The sequence below is a fragment of the Odontesthes bonariensis genome, chromosome 13, assembly GCF_027942865.1.
Source record: "Odontesthes bonariensis isolate fOdoBon6 chromosome 13, fOdoBon6.hap1, whole genome shotgun sequence".
Lineage (NCBI taxonomy): Eukaryota > Metazoa > Chordata > Actinopteri > Atheriniformes > Atherinopsidae > Odontesthes > Odontesthes bonariensis.
Window position 1 is genome coordinate 11978857 of NC_134518.1, and position 14593 is coordinate 11993449.

Sequence of the window (14593 nt, forward strand, 5' to 3'; positions counted from 1 at the left end):
AGTCTAGTGGGGAGCAGAGTAGCAGTGAGTTTTGCATTATTGAGCAGAAGCAGACAAACGTACAACAGCACTACAGTAACCACCACGAGCCCCATGCTGGATATGCAACATACTGTAAGTCTGTGTGGATAAAATTAGATACATACAGGATGTCACGTCAGTAAAAATGCACATATAGACATGTGAAAAGGCTGCTTCATATGAACAGCCTTGCAATTAGAATTTGAGCAAAATCAAGCTCGAAAGTGGCAGAATGGCCCTAAGGATTTCCTGACACGATGTCACAGTTATGTGGATGCATTTCTGGATTATTGGAATAAGCAATGAAATGTATATAGCATATTAATGTGATTGCGGTGCAACTCATTACAGCTGCATTAAATGAATATGAGGATTTGTTGCTTAATCAATTCAAATAAGATTGTATTTTACGCGTAAGGGATGGATATTTTCATTTCAGTGAGTGGACAAAATGAAAAGAGACACCATTAAATACTTGAGATCATGTACTGCTATAGCATTGTTTTTCTCACTGTGAATATTGGTGCACCTCTATTCACGTTAGGTTTTTAATCCTTTCCCTTTAAGCTCCACCCGACCAAAAAGCCATCGACAAGAAGCGGACATCGCTACCAACTGCTTTGTCAGGTCATTTTGAGGCCTCTGAAGATTTGAGTTTGGTATTTGGGATCACGCTCATCTAGGTGTTTTTTAAACTAAAAGTGACCATATCTGCCACAAATTGTCAACTAGAAAGCAAAAATAAGGACCTATGTAGACTTTGTTAAAATAAAATGGTGTACGACCATTCGACCAGAGCAGAGTGAAGCCACATTCATACAGCACAGGCATTTGTTGCTTAACTAAAAGGAAAGAAGGCATCTGTTGCAATCGGCAAACCAATATGATCCTGAAGGTTACACCTAATCGACTGTTTTATTAGTGTCACTCTTAGAAATAGTCTTAATTCTAATGTCTGTTTGATCAGCCACAGAGAACATTATAAATGCAAATGTGATCAATGGCGATTTCGATAGATACACAAGAAAATAAAGATTTTCCAGGTAAGTTCAGGATCAGTATGCTCTGTGGGAAAAAGCAACTCCGCTTGGAGCTTTGTAACTTTTTTTTTATACATGCAAAAGAAAGCTACAGAACACTGGTGGAAAGAAGCAAATCAAAAATGATGATATGGACTCTTTCACATTTTCTGTCAGTTAGTTATTGGTCGTTACTTGGTGAGTTAGGTATCTAATCTACATAATGTTATATTAAATTGTCAATTGGTTAGAAGAGGGAAAAATTGTTGACACCTGTTTCTTTTTTTTTTCTCAGCCTATCAAGTAGAACAATGTTTCATACCATTAAAGCTATTTCGACAATCCTATGTGTCTGCGTGCGTGCGTGTGTTAGTGAGTGTTCCCCGTGTGCTAAGAAGCTGCATCGAAAAAAATCAACAGCTCCACTCTGTTTTTAAACCTCTATCTCCCTGTGTCACACACACAAGTATCCCACACATTACATACTTAGTCATGTGTAGTGTCAGCCCCAAAGGTCGTACGTTCATGTGTGTATGTGTGTGAATGTGGAGAGCCATTTAAGTATTTGAAATTTCTTTCATTTCCAGCGTCATTGTAAGGCATCGAACGAAACAGGTGTTTTTATGTGAACTTGATTGCATTTTTCTGTACATTTCAAGTATATTTTTAGTGCTGTAAAGCATGTTAGATATACAGTGCATAAGGGGTATGCACGGTCATTTTCATATCCTGTATTTCACTTATTTGTTACTTCTAATATTAGGGGTGAAATGTACGGCCACTAGTCCAAAAAAAAAGTTGGGCTACTGTTTCAAAACATGCTAATTAAAAACAGAATGAAAGTATCTGAAAATCTTGTGACTAGATAACATAATAGCTGATCTTGAATTCGATCGCAGCGGCACATCTCAAAAAAGTTTGTGAAAGGGGAAACAAAAGCTTCTTTTCTGTTTTCTTTGAAGAAGAGAAACAGCAGGAAGAACATTTTGCAACCAGCTAGGTTATGTGGAAACAGGTCAGTAAAAAGATGTGAAGGTAGCACCTCAGAGGGGCAGAGTCTCTCAGAAGTAAACATGGGCAGAGGATGAGCATTTCAGAATGATGGTCTTTAACATTACATTGTAAAGACTTTTTGGAGTGTGAATATTCTATCATCTGCAGTACATCATACCATCAAAAGATTCTTAGACGTTTCTGTGAGCAAGAAGAATGGTCAAGAATCTATACTGGACGCCCACGCTCTTCAGGCCCTTTGGTAACAACACACTTAAAGCAGGCATGATTCTGTCATCAGAAATCATTGTCTGTGAACACAGTTCATCGTGCCTTCCGCAAATGCAGGTTAAAACTCCATCCTACAAAGACGAAGCCGAATGTGAACATGATCTAGTCGTCTTCTCTGGGCGTAAACGGCGTTAACTCAACGTGGACAAAGTGGAAAACTAGTCTGTGTTCAGACAAATTCATAGAAAATTCAAAGTGTTGAAATCATGAACGCTCCATCCTCTGGACCGCCCGACTTGAGAGAGACCACCCGACTTGTAATCAGCACTCAGTTCAAAAGCCTGCATCTCTGACAGTACATTAGAGCCTATGGAGCTGCCAACTTGCACTTTTGTAAAGATATCATGAATGCTGAAAAGTATATAGATTTCAGAGCAACATACGCTCCCAGATGATGTCTTTACGGGTAAGGCGATGCATATTTCAGCGAGACAATGCTAAACCACATACTGCATCTATTACAACAGCGGGGCTTTATAATAGGAGAGTCAGAGTGCTGGACTGACCCCCCCGGAGTCCAGACCTTTCACCAATTGAAAACATTTGGCGCATCATGAAACACAAATTTAGTCAAAGAAGCCCCAGGACTGTTGAGCAGCGAGAATCCTATATCAGACAAGAATGGACCAGCATTCCTCTCCTAAAAGTTCAGCTAGCGGTCTCTTTAGTTCCCTGATGTTTACAGATTGTTGTTAAAAAGAAGGGATGCTACACAGTGGTAAAGTTGGCCCAGTTCCAACTTCCTAGAGATGTGTTGCTGCCACTGAATTCAAGATGAGCAACTATAAAAGTACAATTTCTCAATTTTAACATTTTATATCTTTATATTTTCCATTGTGAATGAAATATTGGTTTAGAAGATATTCAAATCATTGCATTCTGTTTTTAATTCACATTTAACACAGCATCCATGTATATGGGTAGATCTTTGTGTATCTTTTTCTATGTTTAAGAATTATATATTGCTTGTTTTGTCATGTTTTTTTTATATTAGGCAGAGAGAGTTTACATGTAGTGAAATGTGCTAATTGCCATTACCAGTTGCCAAATGACAACCACGATACTTTCACAAAAAAGGGGATTTGTTTTTGGTAGAGGGGACACCACATCATACGGAGAGCAACATATAACATACTATACAGTCTTAAAGGTGGGGTATGAGATCTTGGAAAAACGGTTCCTGCAAGGTATATTTTTGAAAATATACAACCTTGCCTCTCCCTTCAGCCCACCCCTCGAAACCACGCCTTCAAAACACATGAACGAGTCACGAGTCTGTGAACGCGCAGGGGGGAGGGGGGAGGGGGGCTGACGGTTGATTGGCATGTCAGAATCCAATAGAAGTAACTCTCATCATTACTTCTATTGGTCAGACATTTCCTCTTGCTACACCCTCTACAATGGACTAAAATATTATTTTTTTTTTCCAAACATTCTATTTTAGTGGGTGCAATGGGGTCGTGAGGAGGTTTTCAGACAATATGATAAAAAAATGCTCCAGAAAACATCTCATACCCCACCTTTAATTGTTTGAGCTCTATCGTGGATTACTGTTATAGTTATGTATTACAGTCACATTGCCATATATCATCCAATTTGAGCATCTTTTGTATTGTTAAACACTCAGATGTTTTGTTACGTGAACTCTACTTGTTCTCCTCCCAACTTTTTCTTCAGTTCCTCACACCTGACCTCAAATAGCAGCAGGAAATGTTCCAATCCGACTGTCAGCCCAGATCACACACTAACTGCTCACTCTGTTCCACACGTGTACGCAAAAAGTTCCTCCCTCATACAAGCATGCACACAAAGAGGCTACAGAGAGGCTCTCAAAAGCCCTCCGGCTCGTTTGCACTTTACCACATACAAATTTCCACAAAGCCAGACTATGCACACACACACACACACACACCTACAAAACACTGCACAAAACACAAACACACACATGAAATCAATTTAAATCGAAGTGTACTCAAACGTGATGCTTTAAACGAAGCTGTTTTGTTTCACGAGCAGAATCAATTCAAATGCTTTTTTCCAATCGTAACCGCAAACAGTCATCGGATAGAAACATTTTCATCGAACAACTGGAACTTTGGAAGAGTCATAAAAATAAATCTGAACTGGTGTGGCACGGGTTAACCGATGAAAAATTTAAAAATTTGCAAGGCTCTTTCCAAGCTCGTGTGTGATGCATCAGTCAAACTGCAGAAAAACCAGGGGAAACTAGTTGAGCATAAATGTTTATTCTTCATCTTGAAAAAAAAAAAAGGGCTCTTACTTCTGGCACGGAACTCCAAATATAAACATGAAAAAGACTCGGAATTAACAGGGATGTCTAGTCTTTGACTTTTTGAAACAAATACTTACCACATGAAGAATCTTATTCTCTGTCTCGTACACAGTGCAGTCCTGTGAAGGGAGAGGGGGACAGAAGAAGAGAGATCGCATGAGATGAGGAAACATCGATATGACTGTCTGCACACAAGCTCTAATATCTCTCCTGCAAATATAACAGCCAGGAAGGAAGGAAAGAAGAGAAATCAAATTTACAACAGGAAGAAACTGATCAATTGTGGAGAAATGATCGCCTCTTCATTCTGCACTTTAAAATGTTGGGAAACTTACACATTGGATCAGCCAGATTTGGATCAACTCTGCTTCCTTCCCAAACCTCCTCAGGATTTAGATACAGCAATATTTGAACATGACAAACTGCTGTATAACGATAGCTGATAGTTAATCTATTTCTGGGAAAGCAGCCCACTGAATACACCGAGATGTGAACGAGAGCAGGTAATTCGTACGTTTGATGCATTAGTGCAGGTTCTGCTGCCACCTTTGTCTGTTTCACTGCACTCTGGCAGCGACGGGTTCATTTTGGCCTATTGTGAACCCACAGTGGCCCCTTTCTCTTCTCTCTCCTCTGGCCCTTGTCAGAGGGGATGGGTGTTATCTGCTCAGCTCCAGGACTCACTCTGGGCACAAGCACAAACACACTCTCGTACACTCCAAGCAGGCTCTTACTGTGAGGACATGGATAAGGTCCAGAAGAGCATACGTAGTTTTTGTCCAAACAATGAGATGGCTACGGTGCCAGAGTGAATGCATGCAGCCCCTGCCTCAATTTGCAAGGGTGCACATGTGTGTGCAATGTGGTGAATTAACACAGGGGAGCAAGTAAAAGAAGGACAGGGAATAATGGACCCCTCCATCAGAACATTTGGATTAGAGAGGGGGTGAGTTCTTGCGGTGAGTCGATGAGGTTTGTTTTTGAGAGCGACTTGCCTATGGCAATGGACACATGTAAGCTCACAGTCAAAATCTGTAGAAATGCACAACTGGCTAACCTCCATCCATACTGACATTCCAAAACAACCTTGCTCTTTCACATTGAATCCTTATCATGACTGTTATCAGTGTGTGAATGTGTTATGGTGGGATGCTTGCCTGTTGTACAATGGTGGTCAATTCTAGGCAGAGCTGCACGATGTTGTTCTTTAGTAATGAATACTCTGTCACACTGGCAAATGGGGACCTGAAACAAACAAAAACAGGTTATGATCTGACAAATGCACAGGATACCTGAAAAAAAGAAAGAGTGGGATGTGGGGGGTGTTAACTTTGGGTGGGAGGTGGGAAGCTAGTTTGTTTACACACTTTTTTTTGCATAATTTTTATTTCATCTCGATATTGTTCGAAGGGGGGGTTGTTTCTGTTCACTTATTTGCTAACAGTGTGGGTTTAAAATGACACGAGAGGGCAGTGATGAAGGAGAAATAAAGCACAAGAGCAATACATAAAGACAAACAACAATATTTGGTTTTATATCACAGCTACCAGGGGCCTACTGAAGCTCAGCGTTGCATTATTGTTTGAGTTCTCAGCTTCATACTGAACAGTGCCGAAAGCTCATCTGAATTCATGAAAATACAAAAAATAATCTTAATGTGAATTGAAAAAGAATGCACTTCATCCATTAAGTTAATTATCATTACATTGTTTTTATATCAATGGTTGATGAAACAGAAGGAACATCTGATAATGTGATTAACAGTTTGATGATGAAACTCCAAAGAACAAATTTACTTATAACATTATGCTACCACGGTCCGTGTAACGCTTTGCAGTGCTTTGATCCATTTTTAGAATTCACATGAAAAAGATGAAAATTGGGTTCAAAACTTCAATTTTCAATTTTTCAGACAACTCAGAAAACAGATAATTGATGTTGTTTGTTCATTTCATTGTAATTTGTCGGTGGAAAGTAAAATTAGTTAATATTCCAATTTTCAATTTCTGCGTCGTGGTTGGACTGAACCATGCACGCGGGGGCCGGGGGGATGTCTTGGCTCGAGTAGCGCCAGATGTGTTTTTTAGAGATAGGCCTACAAATGAAATGGATGGCAAGTCAGCTTGAGACGTACAGATCTGACAGAACGACTGGCTCAGCTGTAGGCCAACCTGCAAACTTTCCAATAGGCTACAGTACCATATTAAGTTGAGGCATGATTTAATATTGTCATATGTTTACGCCCTTCGCACTATCAATACTGCACTATCAGTAAAGAAACGGTGATGCTGAGTGTTGCCTATGCCACTTAGGCTATATTTGGGCACGAATAGCCTACATTTTGTTAAACGGTCAGTATGAGTAGCCTATTTAATTAGGTTAATACTAAGTGTGTAAACCCCGCCCTCTGCGTAAACACACTGGCCTAGGACAATATCCTAAGTTTTATTTTAGTACATTCACTGCACGAAGATGATTGCCTACAAAGACGCAGATGTAGGCTACATTAAGAATGTGACAAGAATAAGTTTGTGAATGACCTCTGCATGGGTTACAGCGCAACTGCCCCCGGGGGTCCGTGTTTTGCAGTGATTTGCTCCATTTTTAGAATTCACCTGAAGTCAGGCTCCCGTTCCCGCAACGTTATCATAATGTGCCATTTTCTGAGAAAAATATAAATAATAAACACGTAATGTGCATTGAGCAGGAATCAAACCCCGGCCACCCGAGCCGCACGCAGATGCGCTACCACTAGCGCCAACACATGCGTCTTACATTTTAAAAAAAAAACAAAAAAACATAGCCCTATCTCTGATACATAAGTAATTGTGAGTCACAAAGTTAAGCCTAAATCTATTATCATAGACAGTGCACAGTGACATGGCCATTGCAGTACCATTAAAGTACCATTTGGACATATAGCCTGCCTACCTTGGCCATAACATAGGCCTACATAATATAGCCTGCCACACCATGACAAGTAATTGCCAAAAGTAGAATTCTTGACCATGGTCATAATGACCCTTCGGGGCCAGGGATGTGAAGTCTGCACTAGCCTATTTGACAGTGGCATTTTGAACACAAGACTATTCATTAAACAAAGACACGACAATGAGTAGAGAGAAATGTATCAGTTTTTAATTTCAACAGCAAAGACATTGGCCTGCCCTACAGCTCAAGACCATTGGTAATGTTCATGTAGGTCTCCAAAGCCTCCCAGAACAGCTCCCCTCGACCTGTGAGACGAGTAGAACACGTCCTCATAATGGGCAGGGCGCAGCAGTGTCTCCCTCTGCACCTGAAGCTCTGGATGACCATCGAGGGGGTCCCGTCCAAAGGGGGTGGGGAAGGTCAGGGATCCACCATTCCGGATGTATTCATCTGCAACCTCGACAGCAGGTGGGAAGAAGTGTGGTGGGATTTGAGCTGTCCTCAAGTTAGCGGCGAACAGAGAATCTGGTATACCCTTAGAGGGGATTGTGTGCGCATTCCAAGCCTGTATGAAATTGCGTATCCCAACTGTGCAGCATTTGGAGGTGATGGTGGAGACGCAGTGTTTCGTATAGGGGTCATCTATATCCAAAAACCCGTCATTGTGTGCAGGGCTTGGAGATTGTCTTGTTGATAAAGACACAAGTAGAACTCACGGCCATGGTCCACTCTTAATTGGTCAAAAAGCCCATAGTTTAAGCAAATGTCCCGGTAAACTTCATCATAAATCGTTAGGTTGTTTTTTATGGGCATGACAGAAAATGCCATGATTTTCCCACTGAAGCCATCTGAGGCAATAACTTCGGTAACCCCAAAATCCACCAACTTCTCGTTTTCGTCTGCGTGTAATTTATGCCCCACGTACTCCGCATAGTAAAGGTGTGGATTTGTTTGGCGAGCCGTCCCCTCTCTGCGCATCTAGGTATACTGTGGGGTCAACTGCGCCAGAGCGCGCCTGACAACTCGTTCGCCCAGCCTGTATCCTGAGGCTCTCAGCATGCCGGTCATCACCTTCCTGCCGCAAACAGGACCACAAACGGTCACTGCTGGAGCCACGACTGCTTCCACATCGTGTTGACCAAGCCATGAGTAATCGTATCTGTGAATGTTCTTACGAGCACAAAACTTCGAAATCGAGGAAAGACTGGAACCGTTCTCGAGTCCATATTGATTCCGCAGAACTTCCCTGACCTGTTTACATGAATAGGACTGCTCCTCCACTAATCTACGGATAACAACTTCATACGCATACAGTGCACTCCAGTCAGACATCTTCCACAGCTAGCCGATGTTGCCTTGCACCTTTCATGTCATGTTTGATAGGCTATTATTACACCCTCTATAGGTATGGAAGGGGGGAAAAAAAATCTACTTTTCTACCATTTAGAAACTATGCCATTTAACCCTGTGATTACGTGTAATTATGTACAGATCAAGTTATTCCACTACATCAACAAATTTTACTTTAGTTTCAGTTGATATTTTGTTTTGTTTTGTTTTTTCATCGTGTTTGATCACCGACTGAATAAAAATAACGCTATTAATCTATTTACGGACTAGTTTCCAAATTGAAAATTTAAGTTTTGAACCCAATTTTCATCTTTTTCATGTGAATTCTAAAAATGGATCAAAGCACTGCAAAGCGTTACACGGACCTACCACCAGATATACTTAAAATGTAGATTTGAAAGGAAAGAGACAGATATTATGATTCCTAATGTAAATTATTTTTTCTTTCTATATAGAAAATTACAATGTATTAAGAAATAGTAACAAATAAAAATAAAAATGTGAACATAACTGTATTTTTACAGTCAGTTAAGTGGTTTCATATTGAAATAATTCATGCTGTTTTGATTTGGCAGTTATCTAAAATAATTATGGACATATTCCCACAAATGAAAATGCCCGAGATGCAGCCTCACCTGTCGAGCCAGGCAAGAAGGTTCTTGGCTGCACCAATTAAATCCACTACTGATGTGAGAAAATCATTGGGCAGCCTTCGGGATGCTCGTCCATCGTAGTGACCACCCCTCCGTCGACCCAAGATGAAGTTCTGGAGGTTCTTCGCTGAAGCGTTCAGCTTGTGGGACAGAGTTCGGAGGTTCTCTGTCTCTAGGCCATAGTTCTGGAGGACAAACAGATGGATTAATTTACAGTAGAACAATGGTTAGTTCTATCTGAAGTTCCGACACAATCTCAATGCAGTTTGTGGCAAAGTCACAAAATCCAGGCGGTCATTTCAATGACATACAGAAAAAAAATTTGATAAAACAATGTTTTCAGTTTTGAAAAATCACAAAGTTCATATGGGGAAGCTGGAGAGCTGGTTGTGTAGTACAATAACACACACATATTCCATCACAGAGATACAGAATTGATTTCACTTTGTTTTATTTTCACAACTTACTTCTGTTTATTTTTGCTCTTTGGTTAGGTTTAGACAAACTCTCTATACTAGGTGGAGTACTTGTTTATAATGAGGCATAGAAAACCATTCAGTTACAATTAAGCAATAAAGACTACTCCGTTAAAGTTGGGAAAGCAAAATAGAATAGTTTAATTAGAACCTCTTTAAATGATTGCTACATGATAGAAAGTTTTTTTTGGGGGTACAAGTCTACAAATGACGTAAAAAAGTGGATGGCATACAGCAGCAAAAGAAACCTCTGTAATACATAATACTGTAATACATTGCTTTCAAGTTATGCTGGATGTCATGGAATAAAAATACATTTATGTCCATCATGAGAATGTGACTATTTCACAAGCCCCCCGATTTAAGTGAAATAAACAACTTAGCCTTTTGTAATGTTACTCTCTACTTTTATATCTTAATGTTAAGGATGGAGATTTAGCCAAGAAGCGATTAGCCTACTTTAGTGTCATAAAAACTGAAACTGTACACAGTCTTTAAATATCTTGAAAGAGCCTAACAAATCTGATATCCATTTAAGTTTCAGAGTTGTATATTTTACCTTGAATAAAGTCCCATTAGCGTATTCCTCTTGCTTCCATCCTTTCACAAAGCTAAGCTAGCCTGGCTGTCAAAGCTTAGCACACCAAAACTCTCTAAACTCAAACTCAAAACTCACTAAAACTGTTGATTTGACATGTTTGTGTAGCTAATATATATCAAAGATAGTATTTATTAGCAAGTATTTCAAGGTGCCACCTAAACCATAAAGCAAGGCTAACTGTCTCCTCCTTCTAATATTTGTGCTAAGCAAGCTAATCACCTGTTGCTTCCATCTCCATACTCAACACAAAGAGATATGATGACACTGATATCGCTTTACTAATTTTTCTCCAAAGCACAGAATGAATATTAAACTGAATCTGTAATTTGTTGGTTTTAAAGGGATAGTTCGCCTCTTTTGACATGAAGCTGTATGACATCCCATATTAGCAATATTATTTATGAACATTGACTTACCCCCCGCTGCTCCTGTGAGCCGAGTTCCAACCTCGTTCAGACGATTTTGTAATGCAAATGTATTACTCTTTAGAACGCATATTGTTTTGAGAAGAAAGACCCTTTATTTTTGTGGCCCCAGCCAACTAGCCGGACTACCTTGTCAACGCCAAAACGTGGGGGGGGGGGATAAGTCAATGTTCATAAATCATATTGCTAATATGGGATGTCATACAGCTTCATATCAAAAGAGGCGAACTATCCCTTTAAGGTACATCACATCTTGCCCATATCCTCTTGTCTGTCTTCAAAAGAAAGTTCTTTCTACACATTTCTATTGGCTTAACTGAAAACAGTTTGATTCAAACATGAACTGAAATTGTTTTTAGCTACTAACTTCACATTTTTATGTAAGACATTCTTAGCCCAGTCTGCTTCAGACTGTGTTACAGCTACGTTTGTCCACAGTGCAAAACCATAGTGTGACTGACACAATAAAGCTCTAAAACTGTGAGAGGGCAACATTTTATTTTGGCAGTTGTTTATCCTGAATTTACATGCCAAAACCTAAAGCCGAAAAGAGAAATAACTTCAGAAATGGGTGAAATGAGATGGGCTAAAATACAGGTCCTCTGCATGACATTTTGTGGATTAACACTTGATGCCCTCCTAACCTCCTTACAAGTGTTTCTAGGCGTTTTAGGAGTGTTGAACACTCCTTTTGTGGCCATTCCAAGTAATGCAGGCCACAGTTCAAGAGGTTCCAAATAGTATCAGTTTGACTGTTTTTAAGTAGTCAGTGTGAAACTGATACATTTTACACTAAAGACCAACTTAGCCAGAGGATTTTCTGAGGTTTGACTGTGTTACAAAATCACCAAGCTGGTGGAGTGGGCTAGCCCATTACTGCACCGTGACCCTTTTAAATAAACACACACATATTGCACTCAGCATCCAAAGGCACCTCAAGTCATGTCTTGCCTGACAAAGTCTGATTCCTGCTGACAAAATGGCTACACACACACTCACACAGAGACACACGCGCACACCCTTGTAAAGTCAGATGCACAGTCTGAGCTAGACGTATCTATTTCTCTGCTGCCTCTAGATCTATTCCACACAGTCACGACCGCAGTGACTACAAAGGAGGGAGGGTTTCACAGTGGCAGCAGAGAGAGAGTGAAAGAGAGAAATTAGGCAACTAAGGAACTAATAGACAGAAGACAAGAGGGAGAGGAAGACAGAAAGCACCCAGCTATGCATCTCACTGAAACTGGGTCAGGCACACACTGTGCTCTGTATGCTTTTCTGTCTTCCGTGTGAATGTAGATGTGTACATGCACTTTGAGTGTACATGTTTGCACAGCTGTAATTAGGCTGTCATATGATTCGATCTAAAGCTGTGAGCAGCTCCCTCCAGGGGACAGAGAGCTGAAATGAAGCAGGGGAATAAACCTGTGCCGACTATGTGAATGACTTAGCGCGTGTGGAGACAGAAAGAAGTCATTTAAGCAGCGCATGCATAAGCGTGCAAATCGAAACAGGAATACAACTACAGTTCTCCCACCCCTCGTCTCCTCCACTCCACAACCACCCACAACGCCCCCATACCCATGTCAATGTAGTTGCCATAGCAGCCATCACTGGAGTGGCCTCTCCTTTATGATGATATTTCTGCCTTTGCTCACAATTAAACATAACATTTAACATGTTTGGGCAAAATGGTATCACCATATCACCATATTATCCTTTCCTTACAAAACTAGAATATCATCAAAATATCTATCAATTATGATATTATCATTCATTCTATTTTTTTTTCCTTTATTATAATTTCTATTCATTAGGAGTATAGTGATCTGCATGTGTGGTGGAATATCTTTCTTCAGTGTTTAAATCAGTCATATTTTGTGAAATTGTGTATTTCTACATGGATCAACGTGCATATTTTACTAACTGCCATGACGCTGCAATTGGGCTTAACCCAAGGTTTTAACTTTCAAAAGCATTGAAGGACTCCTGTTTTATTAGCTCAAATGAAAAAAATCACAAGAAATAGAAATGATGACTTTCAAGAACCTTAGAGAACTCTAACATCAGCTTGGAGTCACTCGTTTGCACTGACAAAGGACCAACAGTGAAAGGTGATTCAAGCTGTGTGAAAGAGCTGTGATATCAGATGAAAATAAGAAGACCAATGAGTGAAATTACATTTTGGACATGTAGTTTTCCAAACATATAAATGCCTGGCTGATAAACACCTCAATTTCTAGATGGTATGAAAGAGTTTATGTATTCGCCCGAATAGACAACTAAAGGCTTGTAAAGGGCATTTCTCCAACCTTTGTGTCCTTTGCTGGAGAAAAAAAGGAATATATTAACGCTGAATTAAGTCTAGAACACAGAATTTTTCACATCAATATTTGGACCTAAAAGAAAAGTGGTATTAGAATAGAACTCTGGGGGACACCGCAAGGAATGTGTGAATGTAGAAAGCTAATCTTAATCCCATCAGCTATTTACAGGATATGAGAGATTCTTGCAACTTGAAAACAATTATTGCAACAATGAGTATTTCAGTTCATAATTCTGTGCCCAGGCTGCTGTAGTCGATCTTAATTCCCTCCTATACATGAAAGCATCCAGTATATTTACAAAATGCCTTGATTAGTCCAGTTTTGACACTTTTCCTGAGGGTTTAAGTGACTTTCAAAGTAATGACAATTTACAGAGAAAACTTGCTGCCCATATGGACACCTGCTTAGCAATGATGCTATGAGCATAATTTGACTGCATAGACACAAAAGAAGACCTTCTACAGATTTTACAATACGACTGAGAGCTCACTCAGCACTTGAAACTTGCATCGATCCAGAGCCACAGAAGTTCCCCCATTTAACAGCGGAAACACCAGACGGTCATAACAGTTGAGCCAGGGGAGCCAGGTTTAGCTCTTCCTTATAATGGATGATATTGCTGATGACAGTGATTCATCCTTTGCTACCATGGTGCTTTGTTTCCCGAGGAGTGGAATTAATCACAGGACATTGGAGATTTACTTGCCCCACTACAATGAAAGTATTATTTATACAACATATCTGGGGTGTACAAATCTGTTGGTGAATATTAGAATTGCTGATTTGCTTTATATTTTTGCAGTACGCCTTGATTGTCACTTCTAAGTATTGTAAGTTTGACAAAGATGGGGCTACTTGTATATTTGAATCTACGTGACTGCTTGTGTTTTCTCCCCCACACATTGATGTGTTGCTTGGTCTCAACAGTTAACACACTGTATTTCCACATACTGTATCGTTAGTATAACAGCCAAAGCTACAAAAAGCGAGACCCAAATTGCGAAAAAGCCAGCAGTGTTCTTTAAAAGTACTCACAGTGGTAATTTCAGTGATTCGTCTTGTCTACTTGGCATCCTTAAATGTGTGCGTGTGTGTGATGAAGTGTGTGAGTGTGTCCAGTTCCAGCACATATGGTGATTGGTACTCTGGGACACTCATTCCCATGCTGGAAGATTTGAATGAGAAGAGGTGCTGCTGATTAGCACACACACAG

At 40.1% G+C, this 14593-nt stretch overlaps 1 protein-coding gene across 2 annotated transcripts in view; it reads right to left on the reverse strand.

The window, feature by feature from the left end:
• Positions 1–14593, reverse strand: part of LOC142397547 (connector enhancer of kinase suppressor of ras 2) — a 63006-nt gene that overhangs the window by 34194 nt on the left and 14219 nt on the right. For both annotated transcript variants that reach the window (XM_075480982.1, XM_075480981.1), the window contains exons 3-5: positions 9534–9736; positions 5775–5862; positions 4695–4736 (exon numbers count right to left, since the gene is read on the reverse strand). In XM_075480982.1, coding sequence (XP_075337097.1) covers positions 4695–4736; positions 5775–5862; positions 9534–9736 — 333 coding nt within the window. The remainder of the gene's footprint in view (positions 1–4694; positions 4737–5774; positions 5863–9533; positions 9737–14593) is intronic.